This window comes from Vigna umbellata, chromosome 9 (genome assembly GCF_029865625.1).
Source record: "Vigna umbellata cultivar VRB3 chromosome 9, Vumbellata_1.0, whole genome shotgun sequence".
NCBI classification, from domain to species: Eukaryota; Viridiplantae; Streptophyta; class Magnoliopsida; order Fabales; family Fabaceae; genus Vigna; species Vigna umbellata.
In genome coordinates, this window is record NC_142173.1 from 19381091 (window position 1) to 19400739 (window position 19649).

Here is a 19649-nt window from a genome sequence, read left to right on the forward strand (position 1 = left end):
TCTATCACACCGCAAAAGCAATGAAACATTTAAATGAATGAGCTGGTTGATAGATATCCATTGGCCAGTCCAATTGATTCTTTAAAGTTGAAAAATGTTTTAGTCAAGATTCTTTTGATAAATTCATTTCTGGATTTTGAGCTGCTGTTAAAAAGCAAGTGCATACTGCAAAGATCAATGAAAGGCATAGCCTAGATTAGTAGCACTTGTGAACACAGTTTAACCTTGTTGCAGCAGTTGGCCGATCTGCATTACTTTGCTTGTGTCTATGTTTTTTTTGCGTTTCTTAATCTGGTTTAGCATTAGATCTTTGCTGGACATCTTGCATTAACTTCCTAGTGTCTTGTTTGAATTTTAATTGTTGTTTGAGTTTAGTTAGCTGATCAAAAGCTATTTGATTTCATTGAGTCAAAATTTGAGTGGTTAAGTTGCTTACATTGAGTAATTTGGGGGCTGACTAAGTCAAATTTTGAGATAGTGTGTTTCTGCACCTATTTGCTTTACAAACAAGTTTGTTTTAGTTGTTTGAAACTGATGATGCAAAGAAACCACGAGTTATAACTTCCCTAAGCATTTTCACTCTTTAAACCACCAAATTTTTGGCATTTTTCATTGACAAGTTGCTAGTTGGTTGCCTTTTCTGAAATCTGTGATTGGTGCAAGTGAAAATGAGTTGTCATTGCAGCAAAAGCTTGGTCGTTCTGTTTTCATATAAAAAAAAAACAATTGACAAAAGAAACATTTACATAGTTATAAAAAGCTGAAAGACCAGTGCAATTAACTTTTCTGAAATCTGATGCACCAGAAAACTGTTGTTCTCTATTAGCATTTCATCAAACAGTTTCACTCAATTGCTTTGAGCTTAAAATTTTGATGATATTGCAACTTGTTTCTGTTTCTTGTTTTATGAATCTGTTCTAGATCCTTTGGTAGGTTCAGTTTTTGTGCCTTCTTCTTAAATAGCTTTGTTTCTTGCTTGTCTTGGTTGATAACTCTGGTTTTGTCTCAGTGCACGTGTAAACTCTGATCTGCTGTTCTGTAATTGAGCTTTTGTTTGCTTTCATAATCTGATCTAGAGTTTTCTTAAGCAATAGATCTGTTGTGTTGTCCTTATTTGTGGCTGTCCTGTTCTGGTTTCTGACTTTGATCTTTGCCTAGCCATTTCTTTATTACGTGAGAAGTTTTTTTTTTCGCTCTGGATTTCTGGAAATTGAAAGGAGGTTTGTGTGCTTGGTAGCATTTTAGGTCGTGGTGGTCTGGAATACTCTCCAGCTGTGTACTGCCAAGGGAGAATCTCCCTTCCAAACCTTTTCATTTATGTGCTTTAAATTTTTAAAAAGAAACCTCAGTGCTGTGAGCTTAGTAAGGCTAATTTGGCCTAAATTCCTTGGCACTTTGAAATAGAGAATTCATTGTTAATGTAACTGTTTTGTGATTGTTCATTGTGCAGGAAAAGAAATTGGATCAATTAGATTGGAGCAACTGTGATTTGTTGCAACTGGAACTGCAATCACTGTTTTTTTTTTTTGATTGATTATTGATTTCCTGGAACTGTTATTTGTGCTTGTGAATCTTTAAACCGTCATTGCATTCATTTTAGTTAGAACATTGCCTGCTGAATTCATGATGTATTCACTGTTTTGAAAATGAATTGTGATTTCATGGTTTAATTGGGCAAGTTAAATGTTGATTCTGATTTGATAAGACCTATGGGAACTTGGTAGATGCATAGGATTTTCAAATAATGTGCTGATTGTTTTATGAGCATTTCTGGAAGTGCATCAACATTGTTTTAACTACCAATTTCTGCATTGCATCATGTTAATCTTTCTCCATTGATTTGATTAGCTTGTGGTGGTTGTCTAATCAGTTGGATTAAGGTTTGAACTTCATATATTTGAATCTGATGAAAATTGAGTACATTGGCCTATGAGTGCATATCAGAATTTCAATAAAATGATTTGAGAGCTTAAACAGCTGAGATTTATTTGTGCAGATTTCTATTCTGTTTAAATTCATTGTTTAATCTTAGCTGAATGTTCTGCATTACATTATATCACTTTTTGTCCATTGGTTTGATCAGGTTTGATTAATTTGGAATTATTGTTTAATCAGTTTGGTTTCAGTCTTGAATTACACCCATTTGCAGCTGGTTTAATATCCATGTTTATGTGTATTTTGCTGGAATTGGTATAATTTCTGTGTGCAGAATTGAACTGAATCAGTGTAGGGAGAAAGTGTAGAATATGTGTGTTGTTGTGTGCAAAGCTGATAAACATTTGGAGTCAAGAATTTTAAGCAGTAGCAGAATATCAGTAGAGTTTACAGCAAGATAGACCAACCATTTAATTAGGGGAGTTGTTTAATTTTGTTGCCTCTGGATTACTTAATTGTTTCTGTCTTAGCTAGAAATTGATAGCATTGATGGTTGCTCTGCTGAATTGAGTGTGAATATTTGATTGCAGTTTGTCATTTGAGAGCAAAAACAATTTTATTAGCTGCCAGGATCAACAAGTGCACACGTGAAGGCCAGAGAATAAAAGGGAAGTTCTTACTGTTATGTGTTTTCATTGTGCAATTCATTCTAGCTAAGAAAATTTTGATTGCAGCTCTGTGCATTTACTTTGTAGGAAACTGATCAGGAAAGACCAAGAGAATTGATAGCCGAAGCACAAAGTGGAACAACAAAGTTGAGCATGAAGTGGACCAGTACCAAGACCGTAGCAGCCTAGCATAGTTATTTTCTTTTGTAATTGTTTTCCTTTAATTTGTTTGTAATAGGCTTGTGTTAGCCTACTGTTAGTTTCATTTTTGTTGTGTAAAAGGGCCTTTTATAAAGTCCAAGTTCTTTGGAAGAGTCCTTGGTGCTCTTTCAAACTCTTGGCAACTTTATTTGCTTTTATTTTTTAGCATAGGTAGATAGATGAATGTGTGATTTGATTTGTGTTTCTCGTAGGGGTCATTAGAGTCCGCTGGATTCTTAAGTGTTGTGTTTATCTGATTTTGTGTTCACGGTTAGGATGATTAGGCTAAAAGGGATTAAACTCTAAGCCTTATCACATTAGAGTCCGAAGAGTCTAGTTTTTTTTGTGTTTAATTGTTTGTGATTGTTTGAGTTGTGTACTTTGTTTCTAAAGGTGATTTTAGTTTAAGGGGTAATTAGTTAGTAGCCTAAGACATTTCTGGCAAGGCAAGACTTGGTACTTAAGCAGCTCTTTAGCTCACCTCTCTTACCTGGGACTTGTCTAAGTGAAAGTTTTGAACCCTTTAGATTAAGAAAACTTTTAAAAACAAAGATGTCTTCTTATAGTTCATATAGGTCTTCTAGGTTAGATAAAGTTGATGAAATGTTTAAACAAGCTAGGAATCTTCCATCATTTGGTAAATACATAAGAGCATTAACATACCTAGCTTGGGAGAAAGAAATTGATAAAATAAATCCTTTGTTTTATGAAGAGAGTGAATATTATGTCCTTAGCATATATCTCTCTAAGTTAGAAGAGCATGCAAGTGAGTGGTGGAATGAAAGACAATATCATGTTAAGAAAGGTAGAAAGTCCTCCATACGTGATTGGCATGATTTAAAAGCTTGCATGAGAAGAAAGTTTGTGCCTTCAAGCATTAAAAGAAACCTAGAAATAATTAGGGATTGCATTAATGATGGAAAATTATTTCTTGAGAGTTTAAATGATCATGGGTTTCTTCGTAGAGAATTAGAATTTGGGGCAAGACTTAAGGAGATCAAGGATAAGAAAAGAGAAAGAGAGATTGAGAGAAAAGAAAAAGAAGAAAGGAAAGAAGAAGAAAGAGAGAGAGAGAACAAATAGAGAAAAGAAAAGAGAGAAGAAGAGAGGAATTAAGAAGAGAAGAAGAGAGAAAAGAAGAAAAGAGAGAAAGGCAAGAAAGAGAGAAGAAAGAAAAGGAGAAATTGTTACTGATGACAAATCCTATTCTTTCAAAGACTGTGGGACCTAAAAGGGAAGGTTTCCAAATCTTTACTTCTTTTCCAATAATTGATTACTTTTCAATTTTTGACTTCTCTTTCAAACCAATTGTCATGAAAACATTTTCAAAATATGACAATTCAAATCTTGAGTTATTGTTATCTTTAAGAAAACAATTAACTCAAGATAAAATTGAATTTGGACTTCTAAAATTTTCAAAGATTACAAATCAAAGTATTAGAAGTTCTTATTCTCTTGTTTTTAAAGAAAAATTCTTTCTTGGATTAATATTAACCGAAGATATATTTGATGTGTATTGCAGATTCGTGTTTGATCCAGGAGGAAGAAAACTAGATCTAAAAGAATAAGGCCACTCCAAGATGGCCATGCTCCCAAAGATTGTGTGGAACTTCTTCATAAGGCGATTGCCAGATTTGAGGACAAATCTTATCTTAAGAGGGAGGGCATGATGGAATCCTATTTGACTTAGTCTTCCTTTTGTATTTTTATCTTTCCTAGCTTAGTTCTTAAGGAGCATGGGTTACTATAAATACCCAACTCCTCTCTTGTATTAGGACTTTTGAGATTAATGAGAATTAGGATTTCTGAAATAGAAATTATTCTCTCTTGAAAGTCAGGCTAGAGAGTCCTAAGACTACCTCTAGCCACCTTCCAAGCACCTTCTTCATTCTCTCATTTTTCCACGTTATTCACTGTGCTTCTCACTCCTCCACGCTGCACCACTCGTCAGAGGCCACATCTTCCACTTATCGCGTCAGCGTCCCGTGCCTCTTCTCCCCTTACGCATCAGAGGTACACATCCTCATTTTTACATTTCACGCTCGCAACTTCATCTTTGAGAGCAATTTCCTCTCTCGTAAGCTCATTTTTCTTCAACCTCAGAGTCCACTTTGCATATTTCTCGAGTCCGTCCACTCGAGAGTTCCTCTGTCACATTCCACATTCAATTTCTATTTTGCAATCCTAGATCTAGACTTTCCATCGATTGTTTTCCCCTTTTCTACCGTTTAATCCACTCTCCTCTGAGTAATATAGCTTTCCTACCGTTTAATCTTGAGTTTGAACCGATTCATCGGATCATTTTGAGATTTTCCCCTTTTCTAGGGTTTCCTTCGTGTCTCTAAGGTTATCTCCCGATTAAACCTTAGATCTTATGGTTTTCTTGAGTCTGTTCATAGTTTAGCAGTTTTCCTTCGAGTCAGCTCTCAATTTAGAGCTTCGTTTCCATTCCGCTGCGTCTTCACTCGTCGGAGAGAGCTTCGAGGAGGTCTGGTTCGTGTTCGCGCATCTTCAATCGATCTCTCCTCGGTGTTCGTCCATCACACAAGGTCTTTCAGGTACGGAATTGAGGTCCCTTACTCAAAGTATTCCAAACTGTCCTTAAGATAAGTTGCTTGTCAAAGATATTTCGATCCTCAAGTCAATAATATGACCGACCAATTAATACAATAAGTGATGCATATAATGTGCATGATGATTTTAAAGTCATATATGAAACTTTTATTTATAATAGTTGTAATGAGTCTTTATCTTTTATTGTCCAATAACGACCTAATCATACATTAATTTGTATTACACTGTTAGGTCTTACTGACACGAGCTAAAGAAACTTTATTTATAATAATTATTTTTTTAAAATAAATGTTATGTAGTAAGATATTTTATCTTAAATATTATATTTATTACATAAAATATCTTAAACGGTTAAGATATTTATAAAGCCACTAACCACATTTTTATGTAAGGTGGTTATTTCTTATTTTGCTTATAAATACAGTAACATGGCCAAAGTCCAGGTACGTTCTTTTTATGTCTAGAGACTCTAAATAATATTTCAGAGCAGTATCATAATCACTCTCTTGAGAGCTGAGGCTCCATAACTCACATCTGACTTGAGCGTCGGAGTATCTTTGCAGGTACCTCCCCCTCCTTTGGCGAGTATGAACAACAACAATTGGAGAAGAGCAAGCGTCCCAGACAGCATCCCAGACAGCCAGGAGCAACGAAGACACACCGGAAAATATCTACACCGAAACATTTTGGCGCCCACCGTGGGGCCGAGTGCCAACCCAAAGAAGCCACAAGAGGAGCCTCGGTCTCGATAAATCATTTCTTCGGATAAAGCTACTCCATCACCACCTCCGAGCCATTGACGCCAGCACGTGCACCTCTGCGAAATCACGCCAGTGAGCACATCAGCGAAATCGCCCCCCTTGCAATCACACCCCTTTGTGGGTCAGATCCAGTGCAAAAACATGCTTAAATTCATCATTCACCTCCCTCAACGATGGTAGACAAATGAGAGAAAACTTCTTCCACTGCCTCTTTGAATCTCGACGTCATCACCCCAGTCTTTCCTTCCGTTTGGAGGAAACAACAAGGTCACGATCCAACTATTCAAGAACGAAATGAAGATTGCTGCAGGGACCATGACGCTTCGGAACAATATCTAGTTTCACCGTCTCCTTTGTCGGTGAACACGGAAAATCCTCGTCGGAAAGGGCTGCCGCCTTCATCATCGCCACTGCGAAGATCAAAGCCACAAAACCAAAACTGCAAAAACCCAAAAACTAGGAAGCCATTATCAAATTCACATTTTCCCTCCAGAATCGCGAAACTCAGTTCGTATCACCATGGAGATCACAACAACAACCTAAATCGGAACCACAAATCCACCATCCATCTCCACCTGAACCACTGAAACGCAATAATCCAAGACACAAAGCTCAAACCCAACCTCTGAAAACTCGATTCGCACATCCTAGTTCAATCTTCGAACAACGCCGTCGTGAAATCGTGCCTTCTTTATGGCAATCTGCACCCAAATCGTGATTAGGGACAACCATTTTCTCAATGCGACAGAACCCCAAATCGTGCAGCCATGGAACCCTCAGACGCGAGTTCTCCATCGCGCATCCTCGCAGCACATCACTATCGTCAATCTTCCTACACGCGCAATCAAAACCAACCCCAATTCGTAAGGAGACAGGAATTGAAATCTGGTGGATGAACAAACACTCTGTGATCAAAGCCTGATTAACGGATAGATGATATTCTCTTCCGTTTAGTGAAATCCCTAGCTTCAGAGGATCGTTTCTCAGCAGGCGCAGGGAAAAGTGGAACCCTAAATCCCCAAATTGAACTCAGTTCCAGTCACATCAGCAGACTCGCCGTTTGTGCGGAAGATTCCCACACGAAAGATCGCCAAACTGATCGCAGACCCATTCTCCACGTCTTCCGCAACACTCGCGCCATCCACGCGTGATTCGGTTCTGCCTCCACGTCATTCAACCCAAATTCTATTCTCCAAAATTCAACCATTCGGTCCGTCGGATCCACTAACGTTCGATTATTCGACCAAACTGACGCTCGGTAACAGAAACTCCATGACGTTTGTCCTGAAACGCCCCGCACTCAGCCTCGCGTACGTTAATCACGTTCGTCCTGAAATGTCCCTCACTCATCCTCGCGTACGTTCGGCCTTTCGGCTTCGAGGATGCTCGACAATCCACGGCTACGAGCGTTCCAACATTCGCCACTCGACGCCAATGACGTTCGTTCTCTCGGCCTCAATGTTCGGCCATTAGATTTCTCTGACGTTCGACCTAGAGCGTTCATCACTTCGCTCATCATCGACGTTCGGTCTCGCGTTCATCACTTCGCTCATCATGGACGTTCAACCTAGCGCCCGACCTCGCGTACCACTCGAACGCTCGACAATCAGTGTGTACGAGCGTCCAGACAATCGGCCGATCGGCCTCGCTCTTCGGATTCGAACGCCCGACAATCCCTGTGTACGAGCGTCCTTGCTGTCAACCACCTCGGCCTCACATTCGGTCTCTACTGCTCGACCATACCTCGAAACGAACGTTCTAGCATTCGAGCGACACGGTCGTTCGACCCAACTGATGATTAGTCGTCCGACATCAATGACGTTCGTTCTCTCGGCCTCAATCGTTCGGCCGTTAGATCTCGCGGACGTTCGGCCTAAAGTGTTCGTCACTTCGTTCGACCTTCCAGCCTATGTCGCTCGACCATCCATGTCAACGAAAGTTCAAGCATTCTGTCGTTCGACCTCAAAAGTGTTCGTCATGTGGTTTGAACCGCTCGACATCCAAGGCCACGAGCGCTTAAGTATTCGGCCGTTCGACGCCACTAATGTTATCCAGTCGTCCTCAATGACGTTCGGCAGCTTGGACTCAATCGTTCAACAATCCGTCTCATCGACGTTCGAGAAATCCGTCTCCAACGTTCGGCCAACAGTGGTTCGACCATCTGTCTCATCGACGTTCGGCAGCTTCGCATGGACCGTTCGGCCTTTCTTATTGACGTTCGGCCTCTAGCGTTCGCTCAATCACGATCTCAACACTCAATCGTTCGGCCATTCGGTCTCACCGCCGTTCGGCAATATTCAGCATCAAGCGTCTAGACGTTGTCCTTAATAACGTTCGTTCGCTCGCCCTCAAATCGTTCGGTCATCCATGGCCTCGAACACTCCAGCATTCGGTCAGTCGGATCCACAAGCGTTCGCCCATTCGACTAACATGATGCTCGCCCATTGGTCCTCAATGACGTTCAGCGTCTTGGTCTCAATCGTTCGACCAACAATTGTCATTGACGTTCGGAAAATCAGCATGAAGGGTTTCAGCATTCATTCTGACGGTCGTTCAACCTAAAGCGTTCGGCACTTCGCTCACCATTGACGTTCGGTCTCTACCGCTCGACCATACATCTACACGAGCACTCAAGCCTTGGGCCATTCGACCCCATTGATGATCAGCCAGTCGGACTCAATAACGTTCGTCCGCTTGCCTCAATTGTTCAGCTGTAGGTCTCAATGACGTTCAGCCGCCTGGCCTCCACCCTTTCGCCTCAGTCGTTCGACGATTTGCACCTCAAGTATTCCAGCATTCGTTTTCACGAACGCTCGACCTCCCTGACGTTCAACTCGACCTCTACAGCTCGATCATCTATCGGCACGCACGCTCCACCATACGATCCTATTGACGTTCGACCGCCAGGTTTACAACGCTCCATATTTTTACATATATATTATATATCTTGTGCAGGTCGCAGTAGACGATCAACCGAAAACCGAGCGCTCAAACAGGAGGTCGTTCGGACTCAAAGGAATTTGCCCAAGAACACTATCTCTGGTCGTTGTTCGCCCAAGAACACCCAGAACATCAACCGCTCGACAATCCATGTCCACGAGCGTTCTACGGGATACACTCCCGCTGGTAGATGTTCGCCCTAGAACACCCAGACCATCAAACCTAGGGAACCATCCCCTAACCTAGCTTATGTTCGCCCAAGAACATCAAGTTTTTAAACATTCTATCGTTCGACATCGAAAGCGTTCGTCATTTGGTTTCATCTGCACGATCATCAAGGTCAACGAACGTTCACAAAGTTGGTCGTTCAGCCTCAACGCTCGACCATCAAGGTCAACGAACGTTCACAAAGTCGTTCGTTCAGCCTCAACGCTCGACAATCAAATGTCAACAAACGTTCACAAAGTTGGTCGTTCAGCCTCAACGCTCGACCATCAAATGTCAACGAACGTTCACAAAGTTGGTCGTTCAGCCTCAACGCTCGACCATCAAGGTCAACGAACGTTCACAAAGTCGTTCGTTCAGCCTCAACGCTCGACAATCAAACGTCAACGAACGTTCACAAAGTTGGTCGTTCAGCCTCAACGCTCGACCATCAAGGTCAACGAACGTTCACAAAGTCGTTCGTTCAGCCTCAACGCTCGACCATCAAATGTCAACGAACGTTCACAAAGTTGGTCGCTCAGCCTCAACGCTCGACCATCAAGGTCAACGAACGTTCACAAAGTCGTTCGTTCAGCCTCAACGCTCGACAATCAAACGTCAACGAACGTTCACAAAGTTGGTCGTTCAGCCTCAACGCTCGACCATCAAGGTCAACGAACGTTCACAAAGTCGTTCGTTCAGCCTCAACGCTCGACAATCAAATTTCAACGAACGTTCACAAAGTTGGTCGTTCAGCCTCAACGCTCGACCATCAATGTCAACAACCAGTTTTCAGACCTCAATCAATGTCATTTTATCAAGGCCTCCCCTTGGTAATTTGTCTTATTCATTATGAGTAGAAATCTGCAAGGGAATAAAGATGTAACATTCCTCAGTAGGCATTAGCAACAGGTAGAAAATACTACAATATTGTCTCATGGAAAAATCAATATTATATAGTTGGAGAAAATGAAACCATATAATGTTCGAATTAAATAGGAGTATTGCGAACAACTAATAGTAACAATTGTCCTCTAATGACCATGTCATGAGTATAACACAAATGACTCAATCTAACGGTATATTGTCCAACAAAAATGGAGTATAACATCTATCGCAGGCATGCACAGGTCAAACCAAAATCCCCACTTGATTCGATCTTCACTGATCTGGTAAGACTGACCATAATTAAATGAACAAAGACCGAACGCTCACAATCAGAATTAAACCATAACTGAACCCTCAAGATACAAACCTAAGAATACCAACTTAAACGAACGACTACAATCACTAATTTATCAAAACGAACGCTCAGGATCACTTCCTGAAACTAACACTTTATGATGAACGCTTAAAATCAGTATTACCACAAAACTGAACGCTTATAATTTCTCATACAGAACCCAGACCGAACGCTAAATATCACTTTCGGAGGATACCAATTGAAGACGAACGCCTACGACCACTATTTCACAAAGACCGAAAGCTCAAGATTGAAGCCTATGAATTTAAGACCGAACGCATACAATTAGTAGTACAAAGAGACCAAAACTCAAATTAACCACTATTAAATTGAACACCACTGGGACGAACGTTTTGGGTATGGATCGAATACCTAGAGAACTATGTCGAATACCTAAGGTACTGAACGATCGTTTAGAATCCTGACCGAACGATCAACACTTAATCCAGTACCATATGAACACTTTAACCGAACAGTATTAAATCAAGCCTGTGCGAACGGTACTAAAGCCAATTGTAACCGAACGGTACTAAATATCAACCGAACGTTAAACTCACTATGAAGGACGAACCCGAACGCTCGTCGAACACAAGACCGAACGCTCTACAGATTTTGGCCGACCACTGTTTAGTCGAGCCATTTGGACGAACGTCCCATTTTGACCAAAATTGGACGTACGCGCGTTTCTGCAGAATTCTGCAGAATCGCACCAGAGTTTCCAGAAACGCAGAAACCCCATTTTTCATCCCCAAATTCCCAGATTTGCATCAAATATGTTAGAGTGGCAGCTTATCAGAGAAGAGAGGAAGATATTTTGGAAAAGCGGAACCGAGAGAGATAGGCAATGAAAACAGAGATGCAAAAGATTTAGAGAAAACGATTAATTTTCTTATTGAAGTCAGCAGTATATATGTACAAAAAGTAAACTGTCTAATGACAGTTAAATCAGTTGTGTTCTAGATTTACATTCCTAACACTCCCTCTTAATAAATCTAAATCACTAAGAGACCTAATTCCAAGTGATCTTCTAAGCTTTTCAAATCTATTCTGTCGTAGGGCTTTCGTGAATATATCAGCTTCCTGTTCATCCGTGTTGCAGTAGATCAGTTCCAGTTTTCCTTCGCTGACCCGTTCTCTGAGATAGTGAAATTTTGTTTCGATGTGCTTGCTCCGTCCATGAGATATTGGGTTTTTGGCTAGATTAATAGCTGATTTGTTGTCTATCCTTTAGCATGTTGGTCCGTGATGCTTGATCTTTAGCTCTTGCAAAATGGCTTCTATCCAAGTGCATTGACAGGCAGTCTCTGCTGCTGAGATGTATTCGGCTTCACACGATGAGAGTGCCACGACTGTCTGCTTCTTAGAACACCATGAGATGGGGGCTCCCATAAGCTTGAACAAATACCCGTAAGTACTCTTCCTGTCTACAAGATCACCGCTCCAGTCCGCGTCACACCATGCCTCCAAGATGTTGGTAGTGCTATCAATTTTTCTGGAAAAGTAAATTCCGTAGTCTAAGGTACCTTTCAAGTATCGAAGGATGTGTTTTGCAGCTGTCATGTGCGATTGTCTGGGATCATGCATGTAACGGCTGATGAGACCCACACCAAAGCTTATGTCTGGCCTGCTGTTACAGATGTAGCGGAGTGTCCCGACTATCTGTCTGTATAGCGTTGCATCTACTTTGCTTTCATCCTGCTGCAGTGAGAGCTTCATGTTGGCAATAACTGGAACTGATGCGATGTTGCAGTCTTTTAACTTGAACCTCTCCAAGAGTTTCGAGAATATATTTCTTTTGATTCATATGTACTCCCTCTTTGGTTTGTATAAACTCCAATCCAAGGAAGTATCCCAAGAAGCCAAGGTCTGTCATCTCCAGATCATTCTTCATCATAACTTTGAATTTTTCAATCTCTTGCACTGAGCTTCCAGTGACCAGTAGGTCGTCCACGTACAGACATATGAGCAAGGTACCTAGCTGATCACAGAACTTGACATATATTCCATATTCAACAATACATCTTTGAAATCCATACCTGGTGAGCAACGAGTCAATATGCTTGTTCCATGCTCGTGGTGCCTGACGAAGACCATAGAGAGCTTTGTTAAGTTTATAAACCTTCAGTTCATTGTCCTTCTTGATGAAACCAGGCGGTTGACATACGTAGACTTCTTCTTCGAGAGTCCCATTAAGAAATGCTGATTTGACATCCATCTGGCTGATACTCCAATTATTTGAATTGGCAATAGCTACCACGATCCTCACCGTTTCCAATCTTGCAACAGGGGCGTACACATCAGTGAAATCGATCCCAGGTTGTTGCAGAAATCCTTTAGCAACTAGTCTAGCTTTTAACTTTGCCACACTCCCATCGGGTTTGTACTTAGTTTTGAATATCCACTTCACCTCTACGGCTTTCTTGTAGGCAGGTAAGTCCATCAACGTCCATGTTTTATTCTTCTCGATAGCTGAAATCTCCTCAATCATAGCATCCTTCCAATTATCATCTTTGATAGCTTTCTCCCATGCTATGGTTTCAGTACCTACAAGTAAAGCATAATGCAATATATCACCTGTGTCTGTAATGTCACTGTCTCGGAATAGCTCATGATCTGCCAGTCTTGTCGATGGGAAACGCGTTCTTTTTGACCGCCTATTATTTACATCCTCTGTATTAACTGTCGGAGTGTCTTTATCATAGTTTCTCTCCTTAAACAACGTAGTAATCATAGTACTAGGTGAATTATCTGGGGTAGTCTCACATGTGTTCCACTTGAACACATTAGATTCATCAACAATCACTCCCTACTTATCACAATTTTTGATTTCACTGGATCATAGAGTCTATATGCTCCAGTTGGATGATAACCAACAAAAACGAAAGTTTCGCTTCTATCGTCCAATTTCTTTCTCAATTCAATTGGGACATGCTTATAACAGACTGATCCAAAAATCTTCAGGTGTCGCACGTCAGGTTTGTTTCCAGACCACGCTTCTTCCGGTGTGCTAGTTGGCAAAGCTTTGGTTGGGCTCCTATTCAGTAGGTATGCTGCAGTTGAAACTGCTTCTCCCCACAGATGATGCGGAAGACCCCTTCCTTTGATCATACATCTGACCATATCAAGAAGCATGCGATTCCTCCTCTCAGCCAATCCATTATGTTGAGGAGTGTAGGGGGCTGTGACTTCGTGTATAATCCCTTTTTCAGTACAGAATTTCGACATTTCTCCTGAGTTGAATTCACCTCCTCCATCAGTGCGGAGAATTTTGATCTGCTTGCCCGATTGCCTCTCGGCCATGGAGCAAAAATTAACAAAGTAAGTGTAAGTTTCACCTTTTCCTTTTAACAGATAAACCCAAATTTTTCTAGAAAGCTCATCCACAAAAAGTAGGAAGTATCTGTTACCTCCCAGAGACGACACGTCGAATGGTCCACATACATCAGCATGCACCACTTCTAGCAGCTGTCTTGCTCTCTTGTAGGCACGTTTCTTGAATACTGATCTTGTTTGCTTTCCTATGGTGCAACTTTCACAAACTTTCTTAGGTGCCTCAATCGTACAGATTCCACTCACAAGCTTCTTTTCTTTAGCTTCTAAAGTTTAGATGCCCGTAACGATAATGCCACAGCCAATTTCCTTCAACACTTGTTGCTTTCATGCATTGTATCTCCGCTGTATTCAGATCTACACGAAACGTGCGATTGCTGGCAATAGGAGCTTTGAGTATCATTCGTTGCTTTTCGTCGAACACTTTGATGTGCCCTTGTTCCATTTTCATGGTGTATCCTTTCTCGTGTAACTGACCAAGACTCGGGAGGTTGCTTCTCATGGTGGGTACGTAAAGAACATTATGCATGTATACTGGCCTTCCATCTTTGCGCGCAATCAATACCTTTCCCGTGCCTTCAGCTCTTATGGTACTATTATCAGCGAACCGTATTATGCTTTTAACACTAGTATCAAGATCGATCAGCCAATTTCGATTTCCTGTCATGTGGTTGGAACACCCTGTATCCAAATACCACGATGATCCCTCATTTGCATGGCTCGTCTTCCCAGCAAGAGACACGTATTCTCTTTCTGCAGCATTCTTTGTGCAGTTGTCTTCAACTTCGCTTGTCTCAAGTACTTGTTTTCTTTGACTAATCAGATTCTCATCAGTATTTCTTCCTTGCGTTGTAACAGTCATTAGCACTACGTGATCAGAATCTGATTCTTGTTCGTCTTTCACTAGATTAGCTTCGTCATTCTTCTCTTTCTTGGTGTTTTCATTATGCCAGCATACAGACGAATAATGGCCAAATTTACTACATGTGAAACATTGCACGTTTCTTTTGTCGACATTTCTTCTGCCACCTCTTCCTCTGAAGTTTCCTTCCTTTTGATCATAGTTAACGTCATCTTTGTTCTGATCTTGGTTATTAGCGGACCTTCCTCCGTTTCGGCTTCCACGACCACCTCGCATTCTGCCTCTTCCTCTACCAAATCCACGACCCTTTTGTATTTTGGCTTGTAATGCTTGGCTGATCTGTGTTGCATCTTGTTCTGCGGCTTTCCTTTCTAGCAGTCTCTGTTCGTGAGCTTCAAGTGAGTTTTGCAACTCCTCGACTTTCATTTTCTCCAAATCTCTACTTTCTACAATCGCCACAACAATGTGGTCATACTGGGGCGTTAACGTACGCAAGATCTTATGAACTATCTTCTTGTCCTTGACAACTTTGTCGCATGCACGCATTGCGTTGACAATTACTTGGATCCTGCCGATGTACCCTTGAATGGTTTCTTGTTCCCCCATGTTCAGGAGCTCATACTGCCGCCGTAGTGACTGTAGCTTAATCTCCTTTATATTTCCAGCAGTTCCGTACCCATCTTGTAAGATCTCCCATGTTTCTTTGGCCGTTGTCGCCTTTGACACCTTTTGGAATATCGCCGTCGAGATGCATTGATGCAAGATCATGCGTGCTTTGCAGTCTAATTTTCTGTTCTCTTTATACGCTTTCTTTTCTTCATCTGTAGCATTCTTTGCAGGATCTTTAAACCCATCTTTGACAATTTCATCGATCTCATGGAAGCCCAATATAGCATCCATCTTTACGCACCAATCTTCGAAATTCTTTCCGTCGAATACCGGTAGGTTACTTTGGATCATCCCTGCCATACTTCAGCGTAAAATCTATTTTGCTGCAGAGTTTCTTTACTTGACTACTCCTCCCAGATTCGAAACCTGTAAGCTCTGATACCACTGTTAGAGTGGCAGCTTATCAGAGAAGAGAGGAAGATATTTTGGAAAAGCGGAACCGAGAGAGATAGGCAATGAAAACAGAGATGCAAAAGATTTAGAGAAAACGATTAATTTTCTTATTGAAGTCAGCAGTATATATGTACAAAAAGTAAATGTCTAATGACAGTTAAATCAGTTGTGATTCTAGATTTACATTCCTAACAAAATACAGTATATTTCAATCAATCAAACAAAATACAGTATGTAATCCTGTTTCACTCAATCATGTCATGCCAACTACCATTCACAACTTTGAAAAGACTCTAAATGACAGTGCTTGACTCAAGGCTTCTCTAAATCAATAGGTCTTTAATTGGCTTGTAATGTTCATGGAATGAAATGGAAAAACAGAAAAGAATGGGAACTGAAATGAGTAGAGAAATGTGAAGAAAAAGGGATAAAACTAGAACTCAGAACATACTATTTTTCTCAGACTTTGGCCATATGATTTTTTCTTTCTTTTTCTCTGGTTCTCTTTCTATTTCATTCATTTCAGGTCTCTTTTTCAATTTCTTTTTCTGATTTTTCTCATTTCCAAACCTGTTTCTTTCTTTTTCAACCAAACCAGATTTTTTTTCAACACATTTTTTTTTCTTTTTCACTTCTGGCCTCACTCTTTTTCATGCACTCACCAAGTTCTAGACTTCTTCCTACATCTCACAAGTCTCTAAGGAATGATTGGTTGGGGGAAATGGCTTGAAATGGATGAAAAGCAAAGAAAAAAAAACTAAAGCTCAATATAAGGTGCAATGGTAAGGAATGAAATGGATAAGCTAAACTGGAAAAATGAAGGATGCCTAGATCACATTTAAAGTTACCAAGAGCGAGCACATCACAAAGAATCAATGCAAAATCAGAATGACAATTAAACATGCATGTTATCACACAAGAAAGACAAAAACTGGCCCAAAATCTCTCAAGGGTTTAAAATTTGTTAAAACTGACTTGCTACTCATCCTATGTAAAAATTACTGAATTGAAATGAACTAAAGACTGTAAAAATTAAAGCTAGAACTACTTCTGCCCAAATCCAAAGCTAAGTCTACTCTTGACAATTCTAATATAAGGAAATAAAGCTAAAATTTGAATGACATCACCAAAGAATGAAGATAAGCATAAAACAGAATCTAAAAGAATAGAAACAAAGGTTAGAGAAATAAAAGGAACCTGGAATCAGTCCTAAACTACCTAATATATTGACAGAAGATAAACCTAAACTATTCTTATAAGCTACCTGACATATGCAATATAACCAGAATAGAGAATTGACAAAAAGAAAGCTAAACAGATTCAGAAAAATTTCAAAAACAGTAGCAGAAAGAAAATAGAACCAAATTATGAAAAGAATCCTAATTAAAACTTGAAGCAAAGCATGAAAATAAAATGAAGAATAGAAACTAATGAAGAACTAAAACAGAGCAAGAAACTAGCATAAGGAAAACAAAATAATAGAAATAAGCCAAGAAAAGGGACCTAAAATAAGTTCTAAAACAGATTAAAAAACAGCAAAAGAACCTAAGCTAAAACAACATAAACCAGAAAATGAATGAACTTTAAAAGACCTGAGAACTATTATCAACAAAACTAACAACTAAACTAAAACAGATCAGTAACAAGAGTAAGTATTTACAGACTAAAGAAAGAATAGTAAACTACTCTAGGGATTTATAAACCAAACCAGACCTAAACTAAGAGAAAAACAGTTCAGAAAAAAATACCCCTATTTTATTGCTAAAACAGATACTAAACACATCTATCAAAGTAAAAGCAAAAATTTTAACTACAACCCCTCACCCCCACACTTAAGAGGCACATTGCCCTCAATGTGTGAGTGAGTAAGGTTTTCTAATCAACAAAAACATACTCAGATCAAACAGCAACAGATATGTACAAGAATAGAAACTGAAAAACACAAAAAAAAACAGCAATTGAACAAGAACAGAAACAAGACTTAAAAGTAAAACTACAAAACTAAAGAGGCAAAGAACTTATTCAGATTGGCCACAAATCAAAGTTAATTCTTTTTATTTTTATGAAAAACAACATATTATCTACCCTACTATTTATTATGCTACTTAAAGCTATGTAAACTACTATAAAAGACCTATAACTACTATTTAAAGGAAGGGACAAGAAAGAGCTTATTGGATTTTCTCCATTGTCAGCCAAGATGTGCATTAGCTCCTTCCCAGCTCTCTGCTTTAGCATCATCAGTTCTCCATTCAATGCTTTCAGCTGCAGCAACCAGATCTCCTCATGCCTTTGCTGTTGATTTTGCAAATTCCAGGCTCTTTGAGCATCATTTATACCTTCTCTTGCATTCATGACCACTTCCTTTGTGTCTGCAGCTTCCTTTGGATGAGTGGCAATATTAGTAATGTCAGCTGCAACAGCAAAATCAAAGTCAATGTTCATCAGTGAATCATCAAACATTTCAGCTTTGTTAAAACTGAAATCAAGATCATTCTCATGAAGAACCAATGCATCAAAGGTGGGAAAAATATTATCAGTGCAAACAGTAGGGGTATGGATACATTCAATCTCAAATGGTGCTCTAAGAACCTTAGAATCAATAACTACTGCAGTGTTAACAACAGGCTCTAAAGGATCTATGCATAGGCAATCAAATGAGCTAAACTGCAAAGGAAACTCAGATAAGACAACTAGAATTTCAAGGTTAAACAACACCTGTGTTGGCTCTTCCTTAGTAATAACAACAAAATCCATAGTGAACTCAACACAGTCCATAAAGTTATCCTCAAAATTGTTGTCCAGACCAATGCACACATCATAAAAATCATCAGAAATATCAATATGTTCTACAACGCAAATTTCATCCAGCTTTTCAGTACAATCAGGTATAACAGCAAGAATATCTGGCAAGGTTTTCTCATCCATAAGATTATCAAAGCTAGTTTGTACCTCACCTAAACAGACAGGAAGCTCAAATTTAAAATCAACCTGTACTGGCTCCTCAAAAATGACCTCACTAGCATCTATCAAATCAGCAGCTAAATGAACACCTATTGTGAAGCTATCATCAACTGGAATAATGTCAAAACCAGTGCATAACTCTGAAACAGCATAAGGCATGTCAATATTTTCAATGGAACAGGCTGAATCTAAAATATGACTGTGTGCAGGCATAACAGGAACATAATCTGGAGCAGGTTCTATGGGTTCAACTTTAAACAGATCCAAAGCATTAAATTCATATTGAACCTTAGAGAATTCTATGGGAATGCTAAGTTCAGAATAAACCTGTGTTCTCTGATCACTAGCTACCTCATCAAGGTCATTTCCATCCAGCTTGAACATAATGATCTCTTCCTTGGCGCCTGCAAAATAGTTAGAAGCAGAACATATGGCAGAACTGATTTCTTCACAAACTTCACAACCACCCCCAAGGCATGTACAACCAGTGAGTTTTTCATTACTCAGTTCTAAAGAGTTTAAGAACCCAGCAAACTCAAGTTCAAGTTCTAATCCTAAATCAGTACAGGCATTTTCAAAATCAGTCATATCAACTTTCACATCATCAAAAACTACATATCTATCATCATGAGCACCTGATTCATCATCAAGAGGTGCATTTAAATCTGTGCAATCATAAAAAACACTAGATGCAGGTATATGAACTCTATCAATGTTAAATACTGAATTTGTGATATTAGAATGATCAAAGCAAGGACTAAAATCAACAACCTCTACAGGCACATCAAGCATTTGATCAAACGTAGTCAAATCAATTTTAGGATCACATACATCAGCATAAAAGTCCATTTCATAGTACTGAAGCACCAAAACATGGTTGGCAGCTTCCCTCATTTTTTTCAAATACTCTTTGGACTTTCTGAAATCAATTTGTACTTCAAGCTCAGCAGGTTCAATTTTAAAAT

At 39.7% G+C, this 19649-nt stretch overlaps 1 protein-coding gene across 2 annotated transcripts; it reads right to left on the reverse strand.

Moving 5' to 3' along the window:
- Positions 1–17652: 17652 nt before the first annotated feature.
- On the reverse strand, positions 17653–19290 carry LOC148192816 (uncharacterized). 2 transcript variants are annotated; one of them, XM_088099792.1, is made up of 2 exons: positions 18708–19290; positions 17653–18167 (listed from the first exon to the last, which is right to left on the reverse strand). In XM_088099792.1, exons 1-2 carry the CDS (start codon positions 19270–19272, stop codon positions 17743–17745), a joined length of 990 nt encoding a protein of 329 aa, XP_087955918.1. In that variant the 5' UTR covers positions 19273–19290; the 3' UTR covers positions 17653–17742. The 2 variants fall into 2 exon arrangements, with proteins under 2 accessions (XP_087955918.1, XP_087955917.1); XM_088099791.1 differs by having other exon boundaries at positions 17653–18134; positions 18678–19290.
- Between the last annotated feature and the right edge of the window lie 359 nt (positions 19291–19649).